Consider the following 25,781-nt stretch of genomic DNA (forward strand, 5'->3'; position numbering starts at 1 on the left):
CTGTTTGCGTCTCTGTTTCAGTTTCTGCCTGCTTCACTGCTTCAGTTTCTGCTTCCCTCACTGCTTCAATCTTTCTGCTGTCATGCATTGTATATTTATTCTAGTGACATGCATACAATATCAGTTATGTCCAATAACAACATACATTGTCTATTCAGTCAATTGAACACATGCATTTTCAATTTTGTCCAACGACAACCTTATTCCAACTATCTATTTTGTCCACTCAAAAATTATCACTCGTCTCTAACTATGTACCGTTTCTATTTATTTTCCTAAGCCCCTTTTTAGGTTTATCTGTGGTCTATCTACTTGTATCTATTCTTCTTGTTACCAACTTGAAGATCAGCAGAACTTCTTGATGGATAGTTTTACTAGCGAGTTAAGACGATCGTAAATACCAGGTTTCAAACGAAGGTTTTTGGCAGTATTGGTATCTAGTTTTTGTAAAATATCTGTATCTGGCTCTCTGTTTCTCCCGAACTGTCTTTCTTTCTACATTCTATTCTATTCCATTCTGTCTACGTAAACATTGGCATGTTTCTGTCTCTCTTGTTTGTCTTTTCCTTGACATCTGTCTCTCGACGGCATTCCGTCTTTGTCCTCTTTTATGTCTGTCTGTCTGTCTGTCTGTCTGTCTGTCTGTCTGTCTGTCTGTCTGTCTGTCTGTCTGTCTGTCTGTCTGTCTGTCTGTCTGTCTGTCTGTCTGTCCGTCCGTCCGTCTGTCTGTCTGTCTGTCTGTCTCTCTCTCTCTCTCTATCTCTCTCTCTCTCTCTCTCTCTCTCTCTCTCTCTCTCTCTCTCTCTCTCTCTCTCTCTCTCTCTCTCTCTCTCTCTCTCTCTCTCTCTCTCTCTCTCTCTCTCTCTCTTCCTTTGTTTCTCTATCTGCATTTCTGTGTTTAAAAAACTTTTATATGTCTACGATTCTGTGTCTCTTAGTCTGTGTATCGTCGCTTCTCTGTCTTTCTGTGTTTTGCCATCTATCTTTCTCTACCTCTCTATGCTACGGGTCTTTATCTATAAAGGCTATCTATCCCTATCTCCCCAGCTATCTCCACGTGCCTCTTCCTTTGTCATTCTATCTATTTCTCTTCGGTATCTCCATTTACCTCTTTATCTCTTCGATTATTTATCTATCTATCTATCTGTTTATCTATCTATCTATCTATCTATCTATCTATCTATCTATCTATCTATCTATCTATCTATCTATCTATCTATCTATCTATCTATCTATCTATCTATCTATCTGTGTATCATTCACTCTACAAAGAATATATAAATGGGGTAGTTAATTTCTTCACGTATTTCCTGGAAATACGTGAAGAAATAAGAATGGTGTTTAAGAACACGGTATAATTAATCTTGCAAGTGAATGTTGAACAGCTGTTCCAGTTTGTTTACGTTCATGGCTCTGTTGACGCTGCTGCTGCTGCTGCTGTTGTGATCAGGGACACATGCTCTGTCTGTTGCTGCTGCTACTGTTGCTGCTACACCTGTTAACGGCAGGTGTATAGCGCGTAAATTGACGCTGTTGGACAGTCTGTTAAGATGGGCGACGCTTTCAGGGGGTTGAGGTCGCAGTCAAGGCGCCTAAACTCTACGGAACCTCAACATACACTTACGGGTGGTCTCGACGCTGCTTACTGATAAATAATAAATAATAATAATAACAATGATGATAATAATAATATCATTATTTTTATTATTATTATTATTATTATTATTAAATGATAACATTAATAACAGTTGAATATATAATAACACCTTCGGGAAAACACTCTTCGACTGTTTCCTCGTCGAAGAAAACAATCCATTTGAATGAAGAAAACAAAACAAAGAACAACTTGAGACAAACAAACAAATTCAGGAGGGACCTCTAATTGTCGTAAGAATTCAGGAAGAAGGAAGAGCATATATGCTTTGACAACTTGATGAGAGAAGCGATATATTCAGGAAGCTTCACTGAAGCCACTTGTTACAGAGGCTCTATGGAAGCTGGCAGGGAAGCTTCCAGCCAGTGAATTAAGCTTCTTTCAGGTAAAGCTCTCTGCTGGTGAAGCTCCCAAACAGTGACGCTCCCAGCCAGTGAAGCACCCAGCTAGTGAAGCTCCCAGCCAGTAAAGCTCCCAGCCAGTGAAGCTCCCAGCTAGTGAAGCCCCTAGCCAGTGAAGCCCCCCAGCCAGTGAATTAAGCCCCCCAGGCAGTGAAGCTTCCAGCCGGTGAAGCCCCCAGCCAGTGAAGCCCCCAGCCAGTGAAACTCCAGCCAGTGAAGCTCCCAGCCAGTGAAGCTCCCAGCCAGTGAAGCCCCCGGCCAGTGAAGGTCCCAGCCAGTGAAGCCCCCAGCTAGTGAAGCTCCCAGCCAGTGAGGCTCCCAGCCAGTAAAGCTCCCAGCCAGTGAAGCTCCCAGCCAGTGAAGCCCCCAGCTAGTGAAGCTTCCAGCCAGTGAAGCTCCCAGCCAGTGAAGCCCCCAGCCAGTGATGCCCCCCAGTCAGTGAAGCCCCCAGCTAGTGAAGCTCCCAGCCAGTGAAGCTCCCAGCCAGTGAAGCTCCCAGCCAGTGAAGCCCCCAGCTAGTGAAGCTCCCAGCCAGTGAAACTCCCAGCCAGTGAAGCCCCCAGCCAGTGATGCCCCCAGCTAGTGAAGCTCCCAGCCAGTGAAGCTCCCAGCTAGTGATGCCCCCAGTCAGTAAAACCCCCAGCTAGTGAAGCTCCCAGCAAGTGAAGCTCCCAGCCAGTGATGCCCCCAGTCAGTAAAGCCCCCAGCTAGTGAAGCTCCCAGCTAGTGAAGCTCCCAGCCAGTGAAGCTCCCAGCAAGTGAAGCTCCTAGACATATCGCGGTCTTACTAACTCGAGCCAAATGATCAAGACATAGTGAGCGGGTTTCGGTTGTGTGGACCGCCTTATACGAAGACATGTGATATACAGTGAACTCGTCTATGTTCATTAGCAGGCGATGGGGAGGTGCGGGCCTCCTGCGGTCAAAGTGCGGCTCCCCGCGGCCTCCTACAGTTGCGGGCCTTGTGCCGCAGGATGTGTTGATTAATGGCTTCAATAACTGCTTCTCCTGGCGTCTGTGTTGCGCTGTGTAGAGGACACAATTGGCCCGGTGTGGGCGAGTGGTGCGTGAGTCCCTGTTGCCTAATGTGGCTGTGTAGTGCGTGTGTGTGTGTGTGTGTGTGTGTGTGTGTGTGTGTGTGTGTGTGTGTGTGTGTGTGTGTGTGTGTGTGTGTGTGTGTGTGTGTGTGTGTGTGTGTGTGTGTGTACTCACCTATTTGTGCTTCCGGGGGTTGAGCTTTGGCTCTTTAGTCCCGCCTCTCAACTGTCAATCAACTGGTGTACAGATTCCTGAGCCTACTGGGATCTATCATATCTACATTTAAAACTGTGTATGGAGTCAGCCTCCACCACATCACTGCCTAATGCATTCCATCCGTTAACTACTCTGACACTGAAAAAGTTCCTTCTAACGTCTCTGTGGCTCATGTGGGTACTCAGTTTCCACCTGTGTCCCCTTGTTCGCGTCCCACCAGTGTTGAATAGTTTGTCCTTGTTTACCTGGTCGATTCCCCTGAGGATGTTGTAGGTTGTGATCATGTCTCCCCTTACTCTTTTGTCTTTCAGTGTCGTAAGGTGCATTTCCCGCAGCCTTTCCTCGTAACTCATTCCTCTTAGTTCTGGGACTAGTCTAGTGGCATACCTTTGTACTTTTCCAGCTTCGTCTTGTGCTTGACAAGGTACGGGCTCCATGCTGGGGCCACATACTCCAGGATTGGTCTTACATATGTGGTGTATAAGATTCTGAATGATTCCTTACACAGGTTCCTGACTGCTGTTCTGATGTTAGCCAGCCTCGCATATGCCGCAGACGTTATTCTCTTTATGTGGGCTTCAGGAGACAGGTTTGGTGTGATATCAACTCCTAGATCTTTCTCTCTGTCTGTTTCATTAAGAACTTCATCTCCTATTCTGTATCCTGTGTCTGGCCTCCTGTTTCCACTGCCTAGTTTCATTACTTTGCATTTACTCGGGTTGAACTTCAACAGCCATTTGTTGGACCATTCACTCAGTCTGTCTAGGTCATCTTGTAGCCTCCTACTATCATCGTCATTTTCAGATGTGTGTGGCTTGGATGAATAATGTTCACCCATGTTGTTGTGACTTAGCGTCCGCAGAATGAGATTTGATTAGCTCTTTAATACGAACAAAATATCACTCTCATCAGAAATAAAGTGAGAATTGGACCAAAGCAAGAGTAGCATGATATGTAAGCGAGTTGAAGACACCCATATCAACCGTGCAACCTTGCATATATATGCAAGCTTGCCTGATCTATCATGCTGCCTGAGCATCATTATTCCCCCTTCCCCCCCCCCCAAACCATCTCCTTCCCCCTCTCTTCCAAGGTTTTGATGCATAGAATTAAAACCGGATTGCATTGTTGATTTCGTTACGGTAATTTGCAGTGTCCTTGACGGAAGCTCCAGCTGTTGACATGCATGGTTTCCTGGTCTGTGGTGCATAGTGCCAAATGAAATTTTAGAGATTCGTTGGTGAAGGGGAGATTCAAGTGCCTATGGCGAGTGCCTGTGTCATGCGCAAATGACCCTTCCATAACCAGTGGGTGCCATGAAGCTTCCGGAATAGGGGGGCCTCTTATCATGGAGCTTCAGGAGCAGGTGACTTCAATGGAGCTTCAGGAACAGGTTGGTTGGTTCCATGGAGCTTCATGTAGCAGATAACTTCCGTCCAACCACTTGGACTAAACGGTAGAGCGACGATCTCGCTTCAAGCAGGTCGGAGTTTAATCCCCGACCGTCCACAAGTGGTTGGGCACCATTCCTTCCCTCCGTCCCATCCCAAATCTTTATCCTGATCCCGTCCACGTGCTATATAGTCGTAATGGCTTGGCGCTTTCCCCGCTGATAATTACCTGACCTTCCGTGAGGCTTCATGAACAGGTGACTTCGATGGTGCTTCAGCAGGTAGCTTCCCAAAGCTCCATGAAGTTTCAGGAGCACTTGGCTTCCTTGGAGCTTCAGGAACGTTCGTAGGTTGCGAGCTGAAGCCTGTAAAGGGGAAGCCTGCAAGGCGGGAAGCCGTCACAGACAATTTTAAATTACCTACGAAAGTCATCTTCTCGCTGTTTTTTTTTTGCTTAAAAAATAATAACTGTTTTTATTCTTTACCCGCACATCTCAATCGTGATTTTTTGTAACTATACAGAACCAGCGCCTCGTCGAGTGGGAGAGTGAGGTCGTCGAGTGGGAGATAGTTCGCAAGCACTATCGTTAGCTTGCGAAAGCACAGATTTGAACGGAAGAGTAAAGTTCCAGATTGAGAGGGAGAGTAAAGTTCCACACTGAGAGGGAGAGTAAAGTACACCTTGTCGAGAGAGGGAATTAAGACTGTGTGGTCGATCATGCATGAAGCCTCCTATACCCCCTTCCAGTGAGTGTGCGGAGATGAGACTCCCCGCGGGACGGCAGGAGCAGCAGCAGCAACAGCAGCAGCAGGAGCAGCAGGAACGTGTTAACAAGAACACAGACTGTTACGAGTACAGTGTTGACAGCTAACAACACAATCGTTAGCTGGCCTCTAACCCTCCCCTCCCCCCCCCCACCCCCTCACCCCTCTCCTCCCCTCTTTCCAACTGTCGGCACAGTGGTGAGGAAAGCCTCTTATAAGATCACTATTCAGTCCGGGCGTTCAGGATCGAACAATGAACATACAGTGAACTAATTACGATGATTTTGCATTGATAAACAAACAAAGTGATTGAGCCTGTTTGCCTGCTTCCATGGCTTCCTGACGTTGGCTCCATCAATCATACATGTATTCAGTATGTATTCTCGGCAAGTATATGTATTCCCGATTAAAAACAACGCAAATTGGGCTGCGGTGGGCACAGGTGCCCTCAGATACTGGCGTTGCTTCGTGTTTGAATCAACGTCAGTTCGACGTCGATGACGTTATAATTCATTTAGCGTTGGCGTTGCTCATGGCTACAGTGCTCAGGCATGGTTTGAGGCGCCTGTGCCCTGTGCCCTGCCCGACGAGCCTTATAACCACCTGGGAAAGAGAACACGAAGGTTAATAACATAATCCCTCGTGGAGGGCTTGGTATTGTTAGTCCTTGTGTGTGTGTGTGTGTGTGTGTGTGTGTGTGTGTGTGTGTGTGTGTGTGTGTGTGTGTGTGTGTGTGTGTGTGTGTGTGTGTGTGTGTGTGTGTGTGTGTGTGTGTGTGTGTGTGTGTGTGTGTGTGTTCGCGGCTTTTAAAACATCCTCCATTCTTCCGCTATCCAGCTATTCTACCGCTGTGCTTTATCCGTGTTATTTTCATCAGTTTTCTCTCTTTCCTCTTGTTCTCTATTTCCTCTCTCTTTCTCTCTGACCTGCAGTTTTAAACCTTTGTTTGTATCTCTATATTCCTCTCTTTTACAAACATTTACAGGGTTATGTTCTATCACGGTGAATATCCCTTATACCGTGTTCTCTATCACGGTGAATGTCCCTTATACCGTGTTCTCTATCACTTATGAATATCCCTTATACCGTGCTCTCTATCATGGTGAATGTCCCTTATACTGTGTTCTCTATCACGGTGAATGTTCCTTATACCGTGTTCTCTATCACGGTTAATGTCCCCTTATACCGTGTTCAGTGTTCCGTAAATGTCCCATATATCGTGGTACACTGCCTCGTCAATGTACCTTATATCGTGTTCTTTAACGTGGTAAATTCTCCTTATATCACGCTCCCTATCTTGATAAATAGCCCTTATATCGTGTTCAGAGGCCTATGAATGAACCTTATATTGAGTTCAGAGGCTTATAAATAAATTTTATATCGTGTTCAGAGGCCTATGAATGAACCTTATAGCGTGTTCAGAGACCTATAAATATATTTTATATCGTGTTCAGAGACCTATAAGTGAACCTTATAGCGTGTTCTCAGGCTTACTATACCTGAGAAGGCTTGAGTTGTTTTAGATTCAGCTACTAGGAACAAAAAAGTTCCAAGTAGCACGGGCTATGGTGAGCCCGTAGTGGACTTACCTGGCACAGGAGCGGGGCAAGTAGCATGGGCTATGGTGAGCCCGTAGTGGACTTACCTGGCACAGGAGCGGGGCAAGTAGCACGGGCTATGGTGAGCCCGTAGTGGACTTACCTGGCACAGGAGCGGTGCTGTGGGAGAGGGTAGCAATCTTTCACCCCCTCCTTTTAAGGCCTTTCTAGCAAAGCACCTCATCTCCATCCACCGATCCCCTCCCTCTATCCACACCCCACCCCCATCCCGACTTCCACTCCCTTACCTATCCCCCCCCCCTGCCACCTGCGTATGTCCCGCATGATAATTACCTATCCCACAAGATCATCATGTTTCTCTCCGAGCCATTGTCGCTTATGAAGCAGATCTGGTTATCAATGACTTGTGTGTGTATAATGATTTTTGTGAGGGTTGGGGCTTTCCTCCTCATTGTTCCCGTCAAAGGCAAAGTGAGGACACGGAGTAATGATTATGAGGTGTCTTCTGGCTCTGTGAATGAATGAATGAGGTCATGCATATATGTGTGACATGGGACACATTGATTCATGCACCGGGTCATATTGTGATGTATATGTATGTTCTTGTCATCGTCAGGATACGGACGTTTGTATACACGCCATATTCATACGCAGATATATATACTGTTACTCAAACGCACGTACGCACACACGCACACACACACACATATGCACGCACTCACACAAACACACACAGTTTCTTTCACACTGATGCCCCCTGTTCACCTAGCAGTAAATAGAAACCTTGAAACTAGACAAATACTACGGCCTGCTTCCTGGGGATGTGTGTGTGTGTGCGTGTTAAGAGAGAGAGAAATATATATATATATGTAGCAGACATAACAGAGAAAAACAAAAAGAGAACGGTTAAAAAGGCGGGGTCCAAGAGCTATAGTAGACACAAGTAGTAAACACTGCGGAACAAACAGTTCATCAAAGCTGAACAGCAGAGAATTATCTCTTCATCCTTTGGTCCCTTTTGTCTCACGGCCTTCTCTGTGTCCTCCTCTTCGTTCTCCTCTTTCCCTCCCCCTCTTCCTCCTCCTCCTCCTTTTTTCCTCTATCTTTGCAATATTGCCACTCCCCCTTCACCTCCCCCTCCAGCACCAACCCCCCACCTCTCCCCCTTCACCTCCCCCTCCAGCACCAACCCCCCACCTCTCCCCCTTCACCTCCCCCTCCAGCACCAACCCCCCACCTCTTCCCCTCTATCCCCACCCCTCTCCAACCATTCCCCCATCCCCTTCCTAAACAAATCATCCGCCCCCCACCTCAAGGTAGGGAAACGACCTGAACTAACGCATTTCTCCCGTCTATTGCAGGTTGTTTAGTAGAGCGGGAGGGGAGCGTCGCCCCAGGCCATGGTACCCGAGCATGACCCCCGCTTCGACGCCCACCCCAACACCATGTCCAAAGAGGTGGGTGGTATGGTAGGACGGCAGGGTGGGGAGGGTGTGGGGGGTAATATGGCAGGGTGGGGAGGGTGTGGGGGGTTGTATGACAGGGTGGGGAGGGTGTGGCCTAGTATGGGGTGTGCATGGCAGGGTGTGGAGGGTATGGCTTGGCATTGGGTGGGCATGGCAGGGTGGTGGGGAGGGTGTGGCCAAGAGTGGGGGGTATGGCAGGGTGGGGAGGGTGTGGCCAGGTATAGGGTGGGTGTGGCAGGGTGGGGAGGGTGTGGCAAGGTATTGAGGGTGTTACAAGGGAAGGGGTGGACATGTCAGGGTGGGGCAAGGTATGGTGTAGGGAGAGTAGATAGGGGAGGAGGTGTGTGTGGGTTAAGAAGCTTACCTGACTGGGCTTGTGAGCTTGGCTTGAGGGTCAACTGGGCACCGATCCCCAACTTTCCGCCTCCGTAATTGTGGATCTGGTTATATAGTGTGATTTCCGGGATGTGTTCCAGGGAGAAACTAGTGTGAAGGTTTACCATGGGGTAAATGGGTAACGGAGCGCTCCAAGCCTCGCTGACAAGCGTCAAAAATTGCCTTTTGTGCCTATTACTTAATGAAATAAGTAATAATATTATTGTATATTTGAAAATAAATTCTACGGGAATGTCCCACCTTTCTCCAACAGGCGGAGGTGCCCCCCGAGCAGTTAGAACCAGTGGACCTGAGCGTCAAGACCAAGGAGGACCATCTCCCAGGACCTCAGCTCGGCCATGGCCATGTCCAACCGCTACCCAGGCTGCCTGCGTGTCCGTCCATGCACGGACCCCCGGCCGGACCTCAGGGACCCCTGCTCAGGCTTCCGCAGTCCTCCGTCAACCATAACCTGCATCCGGAGTACCATAGTCCGCCCAGACCACCCTCAGGAGTCATCAATTACAGTCCGCTCAGGCACTCAGGGGACAAAATGCGTCGACCGCCGACAGATACTCGACCACCCATCACAGGCGACCATAGAGTGGCTGGAAGCCACATCCAAAAGTTGTTTTGCGAACGAGTACAAAAGGAATCATCGAGTGGTCGAGAGACGAAAGTGCAGGCGCAGAGAGTGCCATGTGAACCCTTAGGCCCACTTTCCGGCGATCTTAAGGCCACGGAGGAAAGAGTGCATAGAGTGGCGTGTGAGAGGCTGCCGAGAGTGTCGAGGGAGAGCGTGCAAAGAGTATCCGAACACCGGATTACCATCGGTCGCTCGGAGTGCGAAACGTCCAAGTTGGCCCTGAAACAGTTATCCGGTTATACAAAATGCAGCGTAGAGACGCGGGTATCTCCCAAGCCTTCCCCAACCTACAGCATCACGGCATCAACCACCACAACACCTGCTACCACCACCAACACCACTACCACCACCACAACCACCACACGCCATTCACCCGAACTGTCGCCGTCAGCCCCGCAGAGCCTGAAGGTGGAGCCGCATCAGGCAGCGGTAACCTCCACTTCGTCGTCTTTCACTCGAACAATATCACCGAAGGACTCCTCGTCCTCCTCACCGAACGCGAGTGTGCTGGGGACCCTGGACCTCCCGGGACTCCACATGGGGCTCCCGCTCCAGGGCCCCAGCTTCTCCTGCGTCAGCCCGGACGAGCTGGTGGGGACCAGTGGCTCGCCTCTGCGAAGTAGTGAGTCTGCTTTCCTCCTGCGCATGTCCAGGTTCCCTACCACCCTGCCTCTGCCTCTCGGCTTGGATCTCACGCTTAAGTCCGGTAGGTAGTAGTTTCATTTATTCAAAGTTTGGAAACAAACGTTATTTATTCTAGTGATTTAAGGATGATTTATATATTTTTGTCTATAATTTATATAAGTAAATATATATATTTTTCGCTGTTGATTTTATAGTAAAATAATATTATTTTATTTTACTTGTCATTTATATATTGAAATTTATATTTAGTTTGATATTACAATGAAACTATAGAATTTTAATTAACTTTGAATTTAAATAAATGAATATATATGTATCCTGATATCAACTTGGGCTGGACGGTAGAGCGACGGTCTCGCTTCTTGCAGGTCGGCGTTCAATCCCTTGACCGTCCAAGTGGTTAGGCATCATTCCTTTCCCCGTCCCATCCCAAATCCTTATCCTGATCTCCCCTTCCAAGTATTATATAGTCATAATGGCTTCGCAGTTTTTCCCGCTAAATGATATTTTTAATGATATTTTTTCCTGACTTATATTTTGTTCCTTGTTTTGTTTTCCAGAGCTAGGCAAGAGTCCAATAGACACTCTTAACATGAACTTAGAAAATGCCTTCCACAACGGAGCGACGCCCTTTCTCTCCTTACAAAGGATACGCGAAGCATCATTGTAAGTCCAGCGTTATATATATATATATATATATATATATATATATATATATATATATATATATATATATATATATATATATATATATATATATATATATATATATATATATATATATATATAAGACTCCAAATATGAGTGTGTGTGGGACTCTCTATCTGTAAGATGGGAATATCATGATATTTTACAAGAGTTGCATTCAACTCCTTATATAGGACCTCGGAGGCCACAGTGTTCACAGCGTAACGTTATTTCAATTGTGAATCGGTGCTGAATGGAACCAATTTTGAATCAACGTTATTTCAGCGTTGAAGCAACGGTATTTCAACGTTAATCAACGGTATTTCAACGTTAATCAACGCTATTTCAACGTTGATCAACGTTATTTCAACGTTGATCAACGCTATTTTAACGTTACTCTTGCATATTGTGCCCTTTGGGATTACATGTATTCTCATTTTCCAAATTAAATTTTTTTTTGTTTCATTGAAAATCTGAACACTCAAAACTATGGGCCGGGAATTGTCAAGTATTTACGCCACCACTTGCGGAACCTGTACATCTTTCCTTAATCATGGCGGCTTTGTTTGCCTATATAAAACAGTTTGGGAGCTTCGAAAATGGTATAGCCAAAGTTTATTTTGGTTATAAACATTCTTGTTGTGGCTCAGAGCTCATAAACTGTTTATTAAATGTAAATAAACGAAAGAGGAAAGATGCACAGGTTTCGTAAGTGGTGAACAAATGAACAAATCCACAAGGGCCGTGACGAGGATTCGAACCTGTGTAATGTAGTGTAGTGTTCGTAAGTGGTTGCTAAAACACTTGATGAATCCAGGATCTGTAGTGTATATGTTACGGTACGATAAACACACACAGAGTTAACGTAAATATTATAACAATGATATGATAATGATATCCATTCATGATATGGATAATTTGTCTAGTTTAACTTAGTTTAGTGTTGGAATATAGGCCTATCAGCCTCTGGAGGGTTATTAAGGGCCTATCAACCCCTGGAATGATATTAATTCTACCACTATAGCTTACTGACCAACCAGTAAGTATACTTCAGTCCTCGACGTAGTCCAGAACTGTCCAAACACCGAGAAACAGCATACACCTCTCCCTCGGCCTACACCTATGATCACGACGGTAATCCTCTCACAACACAAGTTACAGCCCCGCTCCTGTGCCAGGTAAGTCCACTACAGGCTCACCATAGCCCGTGCTACTGGCCCCGCTCCTGTGCCAAGTAAGTCCACTACAGGCTCACCATAGCCCGTGCTACTTGGAACTTTTGTTTCAAGTAGCTGAATCTTAAACAACAACATCCTCTCTCAAGTATTCTCTCCGCTAACGAATGTTCATGTCTCGCCCGGCAGAGCTCTGTATGGTAAGCGCTCTCTGAGCGAGAGTCCGTCACCGCCTCCCCTGTGTGTGTCGTCTGGACCCACCCACCTTCCCTCCCCGTCGCCGCAGACCGCAACGCTTACCTCATCCGCCGTCTCGTCGTCGTCTTCGTCGTCGTCCTCGCCTTCGTCTCCACCGCCTGCTGTCACTCGGCCTCCAGGCCGAGCCCCTCCTTCGTCGGCTGATTACTCCGACGCCCTCAGACGAAGGAAGGCCCATCGGTGTGACTTCGAAGGTTGTGAAAAGGTCTACACCAAGAGCTCTCACCTCAAGGCCCACAAACGCACACATACAGGTGCGGTTAAAGTCCTTCAGTACATTTTCTTTAAATCCCCCTCAAAAAAAAAAAAATCAGTCATTTTGAATATGGGTACATCGACGCGAGTTCGATCCCATTGTACAGCCCCCGGATATAAATATATTATCATAGCTACATGGCTCTATTGTGGTTTTAATTTGCATAAATGGGGTGTTTTATATTTTGCAGGTGAAAAGCCGTATCACTGTACGTGGGATGGTTGTAAGTGGCGATTCGCGAGGTCAGACGAGTTGACCCGCCACTACCGTAAACACACAGGCCAGAAACCCTTCAAGTGCCAGCTGTGTCAGAGGTCATTCTCCAGGTCAGACCACCTCTCCCTCCACATGAAGAGGCACTGAAGGGAGCAGGACAAATGCTCTGACTCCTCAGATTGAGATCCAAGAGTCTGTGCTTCATCTGACAAGAGACGTTGTGATGCTGATGTCTTGCCTCCACTCTCTCATCTCTCCTCAGTCTCGTGAGGAACTTGAGTGGGCGGTTACAAGTGCCAGGTGTGGTTTTATAAGTGCCAGGTGTGGTTCTACAAGTGCCAGGTGTGGTTTTACAAGTGCCAGGTTTGGTTTTACAAGTGCCAGGTGTGGTTTTACAAGTGACAGGTGTGGTTTAACAAGTGCCAGGTGTGGTTTTACAAGTGTCAGGTGTGGTTTTACAAGTGCCAGGTGTGGTTTTACAAGTGTCAGGTGTGGTTTGACAAGTGCCAGGTTTGGTTTTACAAGTGCCAGGTGTGGTTTTACAAGTGCCAGGTGTGGTTTGACAAGTGTCAGGTGTGGTTTGACAAGTGTCAGTTGTGGTGCAACTGGGGGCCTTGCAAATAGAGTATGGACGCGGATATAAGTTCGCAACAACGCAGTCATACGGTCAACAAAACAACATGTACTCTGTATTTATTTGGTGAAAAGCCTCAGGTGCTATCGTGGACTATTTCTTCCACTGTAGTCCAGTTGAGACATAATTTTTTACAAGCTGTGATAGGTCTGTGCCTGTTAGTGGAAATTCTATACAGTGTTAGCAACCGCCTGTATTCCTTCGATTGATCATAACTTCCAAATGCGTCATCTCTAGCAAAATTTTCGTCCTTAAACGATCTCAAAAACTATTGAAATTTAGTTTTTTAGTAGTTTTTTTTGTAACAGGAGATTTATATAGTAGTACAGCTAATATATTTATTCACAGTCCACAAGCCATAATTCCCCCCCCCCCTAGAGGTTTATCAAGCTTGGGTGTTTCTGAATCGTGAACGTTAGTCAGTATTATTGACCAGCCAAAAGTATTTTTCCTTATGAAAATAATGGCTTGGTAGAGATGAATGTCAAGGTACCACCGTGGTATCTAGCAGGTGTCGAGGTACTATCTACACCCCCCACCCCCCCACAACACGTCATCAAGGCAGGAGAGTTAAGGTACCACGCTACCCATCAGTGCTCAGGTACCTTAGCAAGTCAAAAATATCTCATCATATCAATTTATGACAGTCATACCCACAAATGGACTAATGAGATTAAAAAATAAAATAAAAAAAATACCAAACACTTAAATACTGAACAAGTTTACAATAAAAAAATGGATAATTTCATTTTCATTTTTGGGTTTTGCTGTCATATTCTTAGTTTTTCTCAGCATATCATATATAATTTATAATACCGATTAAAATGTATCTGAATCTAGTTAATGATTCGAAAGAGGAAAATAATATATATTTGTAATAATGGTGCTACTAATGGAACCTAAATAAATAATGTTTTAATAACATTGTGTTACAAGCCATCTCTCATCTCTCTCAAAAGGTTATATTTTTCTTATACTTATTTTATATATATATATATATATATATATATATATATATATATATATATATATATATATATATATATGTGTGTGTATTTATGTAGACAGGGTGTTTACAAATTATTTACTGAATTACAAGCCTTAATCAATTAATTATGGTGGTCTATCTAATTAACATGAGGATATTTTAAGTTGCGTTAATAATTACCTCAAACACCCTTAAGACCACTTTTAATTACAATGAATTTCATTAAGACTTATAATGCAGTGAACAATGTAGAGACGCCGTGTGTACCGTCGTCTCAAATGGCTGTCTGTGATTGGTGTTCTATCGTCCATAGATTAAGAGCTTCTGTTGTTATGATTTCGAAGTTTAAAGTTGTTTTTACGTGAAAAATATTTGTTGGTGCACCCACGCGCGCGCACACACGCACACACACACACAGACACAGACACACACACACACACACACAGACACACACACACAGACACAGACACAGACAGACACACACACACACACACACACACACACACACACACACACACACACACACACACACACACACACACACACACACACACACACACACACACACACACACGCGTAAGTCTGTGTCTAGATTGGTTGGGTTGCAAGAGGTGGTTGCAGTTATTAATGCAATATTGCGAAAAGGTTTAAAACTTACTCTGTCTTGTATCCAGTAATTTCCCTAGAGTCTTCTGGCTGTCTCGGGCTTCCAGGATTCAATAAGCACTCAATGTATCTACTTACGAAACCTATACATCTTTCTTCAATGATGGTAGCTTAGATTTATTTATTAAACAGTTCATGAGCTCCGAAGTGCCACGAGGTTATTTATAACAATAATAACCTTGGGTTGTGACGTTTCCAAACTCGAAAACTGATTAATTAATGTAAACAAAGCTGCCATAATTGAGAAAAGATGTACAGGTTTCGTAAGTGATGGCGTAAATACCTAATCATTCCTGGTCCGGATTAACGTCTATCATCCTCTCGTTAGTGTCACCAAGGTGAGAGTATATTTTAGTAGTATATCTACTTTTAAAAGTCTACCCCTACATCTCTACCTTGCTGTCGAAGTTATGTTCTCTTTCCAAGCAAACACGTTGTGGTTACGTTGCTGCAATGATATAACAACATTTTAATTAGGTTGGTACGATGTTGTAGTTAGGCTGGTACAACACTATAGTTACGTTAATGCAACGTTGCAGCAACGTTGTGGTTGGGTTTTGTGTTTACTATGTCGCTACAGATTGGCGTTGGTAAGACTTTGAACCAACGCGACGACGACGTTGATTTAGTGTTAATTTGGCGTTGCTCTTGGATATTGTGCCTACTGGGTAGTTCCTTAACGAAGCTTCCCGTGTCATCCAAACAACGTCGAGTCAATCTCTAGATGGCGACAAGGTATTTAGCTGCTCCTCCGGCGGCCAGTAATGATACCGAAGCACGATGTCTTTCCTGTAAACGTTCTTAACCATAGAGGTCTTGATAACTAGCAGGTCAGGGGGGTCCTCAGATACCACAGATAGGATAATTAACCTTTAGCGGATTAAAAGGGATGCTGATATAATTTGAGACACGTTGGGATAGGTAGCTAGACTCCAGCTTCCAACTTCACCATTAGACGGGGAGATAAAATGAAGGAGGAGATATAGCGAAGGAGGGGATACAGCGAAGGAGGAGATACAGCGAAGGAGGGGATACAGCGAAGGAGGAGATACAGCGAAGGAGGGGATACAGCGAAGGAGGGGATACAGCGAAGGAAATAATGAATGAGACACAACAAACGTGACAGAGATCTTAGAAGCCGTGATGCTTCTAAGTGAAAATTTATGTGATCTTCCTTCTTGAGGTTATCTTGAGATGATTTCGGGGCTTTAGTGTCCCCGCGGCCCGGTCCTCGACCAGGCCTCCACCCCCCAGGAAGCAACCCGTGACAGCTGACTAACACCCAGGTACCTATTTTACTGCTAGGTAACAGGGGCATAGGGTGAAAGAAACTCTGCCCATTGTTTCTCGCCGGCGCCTGGGATCGAACCCAGGACCACAGGATCACAAGACCAGTGTGCTGTCCGCTCGGCTCCCTTCTAGTCTCAGGTAAAGAGTGACAGAGAGGACGGGTCTGAGAATTAAGATTCTTGGACTATTGATCAAATCCTCGCGAGAGCCAAGGGGGTTCATCAAACATTTACGAAACCAGTACATCGTTCATTATAACCATTAGATCTTTGTTTACATTAACTTAACAGTTTACGAGCTACGAAATTTTACAACCTAAGGTTATTGTTGATATAAACAACCTCGTATAGTGCTTTGGAGCTCATAAACTGTTATAAATGGATGTAAACAAGGCCGCCATGATGGCGGAAAGATGGACAGGCTCCGTATACGTGGCTGAGCATCGAACACACGCCGGGACAAGCTGCGTGAAGGATGCACCTCAGAGTCATGGAGCACCTTTGGTGCACATGGAGGGTTACCCCTGTGGGCCATGGGGGTGCTATATGGTCTCTCCCTGGGCCATGGGGGTGCTCTCCCTGGGCCATGGAGTGCTATATGGTCTCTCCCTGGGCCATGGGGGTGCTATACATGGTCTCTCCCTGGGCCATGGGGGTGCTCTCCCTGGGCCATGGAGTGCTATATGGTCTCTCCCTGGGCCATGGGGGTGCTATACAAGGTCTCTCCCTGGGCCATGGGGTGCTATATGGTCTCTCCCTGGGCCATGGGGTGCTATATGGTCTCTCCCTGGGCCATGGGGGTGCTATACATGGTCTCTCCCTGGGCCATGGGGTGCTATATGGTCTCTCCCTGGGCCATTGTATGCTATATGGTCTCTTCCTGGGCCATGGGGCGCTATATGGTCTCTTCCTGGGCCATGGGGTGCTATATGGTCTCTCCCTGGGCCATGGTATGTTATATGGTCTCTTCCTGGGCCATGGAGTGCTATATGATCTCTCCCTGGGTCATGGGGGTGCTATATGGTCTCTCCCTGGGGGCCATGGGGTGCTATACATGGTCTCTCCCTGGGCCATGGGGGTGCTATATGGTCTCTCCCTGGGTCATGGGGGTGCTATGTGTTCTCTCCCTGGGCCATGGGGGTGCTATATGGTCTCTCCCTGGGGGCCATGGGGTGCTATACATGGTCTCTCCCTGGGCCATGGGGGTGCTATATGGTCTCTCTCTGGGCCATGGAGTGCTATATGGTCTCTCCCTGGGCCATGGGGGTGCTATATGGTCTCTCTCTGGGCCATGGAGTGCTATATGGTCTCTCCCTGGGCCATTGAGCGCTATATGGTCTCTCTCTGGGCCATGGAGTGCTATATGGTCTCTCCCTGGGCCATGGGGGTGCTATATGGTCTCTCCCTGGGGCCATGGAGTGCTATATGGTCTCTCCCTGGGCCATGGAGTGCTATATGGTCTCTCCTTGGGCCATGGAGTGCTATATGGTCTCTCCCTGGGCCATGGAGTGCTATATGGTCTCTCCCTGGGGCCATGGAGTGCTATATGGTCCCTCCCTGGGCCATGGGGGTGCTATACATGGTCTCTCCCTGGGCCATGGGGTGCTATATGGTCTCTCCCTGGGCCATGGGGTGCTATACATGGCCCCCTCCCTGGGCCATGGGGTGCTATACATGGTCTCTCCCTGAGCCATGGGGTGCTATACATGGCCCCCTCCCTGGGCCATGGGGTGCTATACACGGTCTCTCATTGGGCCATGGGGTGCTATACATGGTTTCTCCCTGGGCCATGGGGTGCTATACATGGCCTCCTTCCTGGGCCATGGGGTGCTATACATGGCCTCCTCCCTGGGCCATGGCGTGCTATTCATGGCCTCCTCCCTGGGCCATGGCGTGCTATTCATGGCCCCCTCCCTGGACCATGGCGTGCTATACATGGCCCCCCTCCCTGGGCCATGGCGTGCTATACATGGCCCCCCCTCCCTGGGCCATGGCGTGCTATACATGGCCCCCCTCCCTGGGCCATGGCGTGCTATACATGGCCCCCCTCCCTGGGTCATGGCGTGCTATTCATGCCCCCCTCCCTGGGCCATGGAGTGCTATACATGGCCCCCCCTCCCTGGGCCATGGCGTGCTATTCATGGCCCCCTCCCTGCGTGCGCCCGCCATGATAAAACAAAATTATTACCTACTCTTAAATCATGTTCTTGAAAGTGAACAAAAAACAGTACAAATAAGTTACAGCTTTCTTAAAAAAAATTATTAAATCTCATTCTTCACTAAACAATGTCAAAACTTTATTAAATTAATAGCTTGACAGAGCACAAAAGTGTTTTTTTTTTCTCATAGTGATTGTGGCTACTTTTACGTCCTTGCTGCGCCTGCAATTATTACGTGAGCGACGATTGTACTAGCGATTGTTGCATTAGGTGATTGTTCGTCTTGGGGGGCAGGTGCTGAATTATATAAGTCCAGGTTCAATATTTTTTTTGGGGGGGTTTTGATCCAGTTAATTGCAGAAAATAATTTTTTTTTAGTAGCGGGGGATAATATGGCAGATGAGTTAAGCACATTAAATGTGGAAGATGCATAATTACTAGTCGGTCGGTCGTACGTTGAATTTCCCTTGACGGTTATTCATGATAATTTGTGTATGTAAACGAAGATAAATATACTGACAAATAAATTGAATATTGACATCTATTGGAAATATAAACGAAAATGTTAGAGAATCGAGCACTGACTCTTTTAATAATATATAATAGTTAAAGACCATTTAACTTATTCACATTATGAAGCAATTACAGACGAATCTGTACCGCCTATTGAAATTATATGCTTCAATTTTCGACGTTTCTGTTATAACTCCAACAGCCTGTTGGAGTTATACGCAACAGTTACGAGAATCCAAGATTTAATCATAAATAACCCTTCAATATGCAATGAAGCAGACTGAAAAAAAAAAAAAAATCCGATGAACCTGAATAGCAGACAGCTTCGTGTATCCCTGTAAACCGCAGCAGTTGCAAACAGTCTAGTGATAGAAAAAAAATTCTGGAGCTGTGCAATGGCATCGAACTCTCGTACGCAGGTTCGATCCCAACTACAGGCTCCAAAAGAATTTCTCATAGATACATCACGGTTTCCTGATCCCCCAGTGCGCATGGTGACAGTTTGCGTCATTGAGTTGTCACTCCGTATAAAGATCCGACCTCCTAATCTATCAAAGAACGTAGGAACCTGACAGACTACCTAATCTATCAAGTCCGATTCATAGAAAACGTATATATATATATATATATATATATATATATATATATATATATATATATATATATATATATATATATATATATATATATATATATATATATATATATATATATATATATATATATATATATATATATATATATATATATAGCACATCGCAGTGATAACAATGCTTTGGTGACGTGTGGTGACATTTGGTGACTTTGGTGACGTCTGGTGACGTTTAGTGACGTCTGGTGATGTTTAGTGACGTTCCGTGACGTCTGGTGACGTTTAGTGACGACTGGTGACGTCTAGTAACGTCGATGATTACCAGATCTTTCAAGCTATTTCATTACCAACAACATATAACGTGATCCCACGACGCGTAGGTGTCTCCGTCCAGATCTTCAGCTGCTGGCGGCTGAAAAGGTGTTTACATCTCTGGTTGATGCTTTACACAGCGCCCCCGAGTGTGGACACTCCGTAAACAATCCGACCTTCTATGGCCTAACCAGAAACGTACGAACCCAACCAACCCCCCTTAACCTATCGAGCACGATGCGTCAGAACACGGCGATATTACCGCGTTTTAATATATTTTTTGGGGGGAGGGGTTTGTTTTTGTTTGTGACAAGTACGTCATATTTGGACCGGTTTATTGGTATAGATGATCGTAGAATAAGCGACGCATACTCAGTGCCAAAGCGTATTACTGGCGTACCTCTGCTTATCGTTCACTCATGTGAGAATACTGATACTTACGTTCAGTTGCCTCCCCCCCCCCTTCGAAACAATATGATAAAGCTTCACATTAACGGAAAGTATTCGTGCGATCTGTGGATGGTTGCGGAAGGCATGATTTTGGGGCCGTATGTCTAAAAATAGACGAATTAAAACTCCCATCAATTTACTCCAGTAATATATTTATAAATAATTTTTAAATACCTTTATACTTGATCTCGTTTAGTCATCTTCGGTAATATTTTATATCATCTTAAACCTTTGTAAATCATCTTAAATCTTCCTAAACCTTTGTAAATCATCTTAGAATCCCCTTAAACCATTTCAAATGATCTTATCCTCCAAAACAATCTTAAATCATTTTAAAAACCATCTTAACTCATCCTAAACCTTCTTAAATCATCTTAAATAACCTAAAATCCTCTCAAATGATCAAACATTCTTAGTTCATCTAAAAAAAATCTTAAATTATTCAAAAACCTTAACTCATCTTAAACCTCGTATTGCGTTACAAACGTGGTGTAAGAGATCAAGATTACTACCACCTTGGCCTATCAGGGCGATATTCCTTCTTTCCTCGTGTGCCGTGAGCTGCTGTGTGTGTGTGTGTTAATTAAGTTTACAAATGGGCTTCTTGTCCACGTGTTCGGGTGTGGGGTCGTTCGTTCCGCCGGTGTGGTCATAATTGTCACTGTCTAAATGTCAATGTCAATAATTGTCAATGTCAATAATTGTCAAATAATCTACTTATCGTCTCGTCAGCAGTTAAGTCTATCTGTCTATCGTCCTTACAGTGGTAAGGCATCGATCGCGAGGCACAATCAACTCATCTGTGTTAATAATTTACACTCCGCCATTCCCCTCAAAAAAAGCTAATTTTCAGTATTCAACTCATCTAAAAAACCTCAAAAAAGTAAGGCATGATGAAAAAGAGACTACAGTGTCGTCCATTAACTTAAGGATGGTGCCCTTTTAGATCGTAATTCATGTATGTGTGGCTGCAGTGTGATTACAAGTTATAATAATTTTTTTTCCTAAAAAAATATATAAAAATTTAATAAATCTATCGAGTAGAGGATTGTAGTATGGATGGTTCACAGATGTTCAAAACTGTCTGGGTAGTCCATGGTATGTATGATTCACAAGATGTTCAAAACTACTTGGATAGTCTATGGTAATTATGATTCACAGATGTTCAAAACTTTCTGGGTGCTTATGGTATGCATGATACACATATGTTCAGAACTGTCTGGTTAATCTACTTGCAGGTGATCAAGGATACCTGGGTATACTCTGGTATGTATACAGCTGCTGAACATTACCCGAGCCCTCTAGAATCTAAAGTGAAGCGCGACGATTCATCAACCACTTACGCAACCCGTGCATCTTTTATCAATCATGGCGGCTTTAGTTTACATTAATTAAACTGGTTCATGAACTCCAAAGCGTTACGAGGCTGCTTATAACAATAACAAACCCTCCTGTTTCCAAGCTCGTAAAATGTTGAACAAATGTAAACAAGGTCCCACGATTTAATAGAGATGTATAGGTTTCGTAAGGGGGTTGTGTAAATGCTTGATGGATGCTGGTAGTTCAAAAACTGATATATGCTGTAAATAAACGTCTTGTATACAACTGAGAGTGATAGATAATTATTCATCTCGAGGCTTTTTTCCCACCATTATATATTCATTCTACATTGTATACATTTTATATTCTTCAATGTATACATTTTGCAATCTACAATATATTCATTTTATTCTACAATGTATACATATTGCAATTTAAAATTATTACATTTTACATTCTACAATATATATACATATTGTAATCTATTATGTCTACCTTTTATATTCTACAATGTATACATATTGTAATCTATTATGTCTACCTATTATATTCTACAATGTATACATATTGCAATCTATTATGTTTACATTTCACATTCTACGGCATATACAAATTGCAACCAATGCATTGTAGGCGTTATTTGTGCTCTCAGCAGGATTATAGACATAATGCGAGGCCAGTACTCTCTATGCACTTACGTGATCACTTACAAAATTAATCTGTACCCCTTACAGGGAACTGACAATTCCCACAGAGGCTCTGTGGGCATAGTTAACGAGGCCCAGATGTTCTGTGGGGCATAGTTAACGAGGCCCAGATATTCTGTGGGGCATAGTTATCGAGGCCCAGATGTTCTGTGGGGCATAGTTAACGAGGCCCAGATGTTCTGTGGGGCATAGTTAACGAGGCCCAGATATTCTGTGGGATTAGTTAACGAGGCCCAGATATTCTGTGGGAATAGTTAACGAGGCCCAGATATTCTGTGGGAATAGTTAACGAGGCCCAGATATTCTGTGGGGCATAGCTAACGAGGCCCAGATGTTCTGTGGGGCATAGTTAACGAGGCCCAGATATTCTGTGGGGCATAGTTAACGAGGCCCAGATATACTGTGGGGCATAGCTAACGAGCCTGAGGTGTTCGTGGGCACAGTTAGCATAGATTTTACTCGAAATATAATTACCATAATTAACTGGTAAGGACGGACGCTGAGTGGAAATGTGATTCGTGTATTTTTTTGCATAGATAAGAGAATGAGACACAGTTGAGGGAATGGGGCACAGTTGAGAAAGCGTAGCAGAGATAAAAGAACATAGTATAGATAAGAGAAGGTAGCATAGATCAGGTAACGTAGCATACCATAGATAGGAGATCGTAGCATAGATTAAAGAACCCAGCATATATCAGAGATCCTAACATATATGTAAGAAATCATAGAAGAGAACATAGCATAGATAAAAAGAAAAAGTGCGCATCAGAGATAAGAAAAAAAAGCTCTTTGCGAAGACTTGAGGATTAGACGTTTGAATAAAAAAAAGTTCAAAAAGTCTAACCTCGAGATTTTCTTTGTTAATTTTTCAAGACATTTTGGTCTGGCATTTGTCTAACTGAAAACAATAGAATTACAGCATTTCTTAAGCGATGGAATACGGCCAAGGACAAACAATCCCAACTCATACAAGTCCTGGATGCTAATCAAGCCCAGGACCCTTATCAAGTCCGGGCGCTTATCAAGTCCTGAATCCTATCAGTTCCTGGACTCTTTTATCAAGTCGTGGAACCGTCGTGGTCACTTTTTTCTTCACATGAGTGGCGTAGGTTACTCGTGTTCAGCCTTGCTGTTGTGACTTGTTATCTTGCACCAAAAGATGAGTCTATCCATACCTTCTACGCCTTTGATTATCAGTGAGAGTGTGAGTGTGAGTGCGTTGTTTATGGCTTGACTGTGGTGGTGTGTGTCTTTTAAAGATGGTGATTATTAAGAATCTTCCAAGATTGTCCATTTTTGTCTTCCAGTAATTGTCAATTGCCCTCTAAGATGGCGTGTGTGTAGAGTATCTTTCAGGAGGGGTGATTGTAGAGTGCGTTCCATGATGGTAATTGTCAATTGTCTTCCAAGATGGCGAGTGTAAAGTGTCTTCCAAGATGCATTTAGTCTTTTTCTATATCATTATTTTTGTAAGATAATGCAGAATTCACATTCGATAGTATTATATAAAGTGTAAATCTATGTAAATACGATTTCAATTATAATATAAATAATATAATATAATATGGTTGTCCTGTTAAAATGTGTTTTTATTTCCCTTGATGCTGGCGACGTCTGATAAGCAGACCTTTGCAAGTCTGAACTTTCCAAGTGTGACGAGATTGACTTTATCAAGTTTGACTTTAACAAATTTGATAAGCTGACCTTAACAGGTCTGGTAAACTGACCTTAACACGTCAGATAAGCTGACCTTAACAAGTCTGGAAAGCTGACATTTACAAGTCTGCTAAGCCGATCTTAGAAAGACTGACGAGCCGACCTTAACAGAGTAGTGTGATCATACCGAAAGGCCACCCTCCCTGGTTCGACTACTGGATATATATCGATGTTTGTGGTGGTCTGAAGACTTAATAAAGGTTCCAATAATGTTCTCTTTGTAAACTGGCAACTGAACCTTGGTCCTAATTAGAGAGTATTCTCAAGTTATAACTGAATTATATCATAAATCCAGGGTTTCAACCTGAAATTGTCTGTGGTATTATAGAGTCTAATGATAAGCTGAAAGTCAAAAGATATTAATTATATATATATATATATATATATATATATATATATATATATATATATATATATATATATATATATATTGTGATGGAAAAAAGAAATATAGGTGTTCGGCAGTCCTCCCAATGACTGGTGTCAATGCCTATCACATTAAAAAAAAAAAAGATGACTGCGTAGCTGTTGTGTCCTGTGGCAAAGTAAGGCAAAACAAGCAAAACAAATAGTATGAACAATGAAACTTTAGTTAAATTGAAAACAAATTATGAATAAGACAATTCCTTGGCTATGTACAGTGCAAACTAACAAGATTTTAAAGTCAAAAAATAATATAAAATAAAATAGTGGTGACATTACTCTAAAATGGATAAAGACAAAAATTAAATTAACAGGTGCTGAGAATAAAGCGCTGGCTGAGAACATCCACTAATAGACAGAGCGTATATCAGATGGTTGTGTCAGCTTTGAGAGCACAGGATATTCTAACTCCACTGGCTGGTGCAGGCCCAGACATCGGCTAGGTAGATGGTGCTGAGGTGCAGTGGTGCAGACGTCGATTCACCAATCAGAAGCGGGCTGGCTGGAAATGGTAGTTTGGTGATCAGCGACGTTGGAGGGGGGTGGTGGAGAGCAAGTGTGATATACGTATATGCGCCTGGCAAAACGTATTTGACAAAATAAGTACTACACTTGCTTGTAGTATCTAGATGTTGTAGATGTACTGAAGTAACATGACGATAGGAAAGAGCAGGCCAAATCTCTCTTGAAGGAGATTATCGTAACAATATATATATATATATATATATATATATATATATATATATATATATATATATATATATATATATATATATATATATATATATATATATATATATATATATATACATATATATGTTGTACCTAGTAGCCAGAACGCAGTTTTTGGCCTACTATGCAAAGCCCGATTTGTCTAATAAGCCAAGTTTTCCAGAATTTCAATATTTTTTTTCTTATGAATGATAAAGCTATCAATTTCATTATGTATGAGTTAATTTTGAAAAATTTGAGTTACAACTAACAGAGAGAAAGAAGTTCCTGTAAAATAGGAACAAGGAAACAAACATAAGAATGTGCCTCAATGCCAACAGTGACTGCCCAGACAGGTACAAGAGGAGTGTTGTCAACGCTTATGTCGACCGTGCTCTCAGCCACAGCTCAGGATGGAAGCAAGTCGATGAAGAACTCTGTAGGGTAAGGCAGGTCCTAGTCAACAACGGCTTCTCCAATGGTTTCGTTGAAGACATCATAAGAAGGAAGGTGAAACGCCATGCAACCTCTGAAGAGACAACTAACACAACAC

General features: G+C 44.0%; 1 protein-coding gene across 1 annotated transcript in view; it reads left to right on the forward strand.

Moving 5' to 3' along the window:
* LOC123755894 (Krueppel-like factor 8) overlaps positions 1 to 14,348 on the forward strand; it is a 36,200-nt gene extending 21,852 nt beyond the window's left edge. The window contains exons 2-6 of the mRNA XM_045738820.2: positions 8,386 to 8,481; positions 9,140 to 10,217; positions 10,717 to 10,822; positions 12,208 to 12,530; positions 12,723 to 14,348. Coding sequence (XP_045594776.2) covers positions 8,425 to 8,481; positions 9,140 to 10,217; positions 10,717 to 10,822; positions 12,208 to 12,530; positions 12,723 to 12,895 — 1,737 coding nt within the window. The 5' untranslated portion in view covers positions 8,386 to 8,424 and the 3' untranslated portion in view covers positions 12,896 to 14,348. The remainder of the gene's footprint in view (positions 1 to 8,385; positions 8,482 to 9,139; positions 10,218 to 10,716; positions 10,823 to 12,207; positions 12,531 to 12,722) is intronic.
* Positions 14,349 to 25,781: the final 11,433 nt, after the last annotated feature.

The sequence above is a fragment of the Procambarus clarkii genome, chromosome 43 (assembly GCF_040958095.1).
Source record: "Procambarus clarkii isolate CNS0578487 chromosome 43, FALCON_Pclarkii_2.0, whole genome shotgun sequence".
NCBI lineage: Eukaryota > Metazoa > Arthropoda > Malacostraca > Decapoda > Cambaridae > Procambarus > Procambarus clarkii.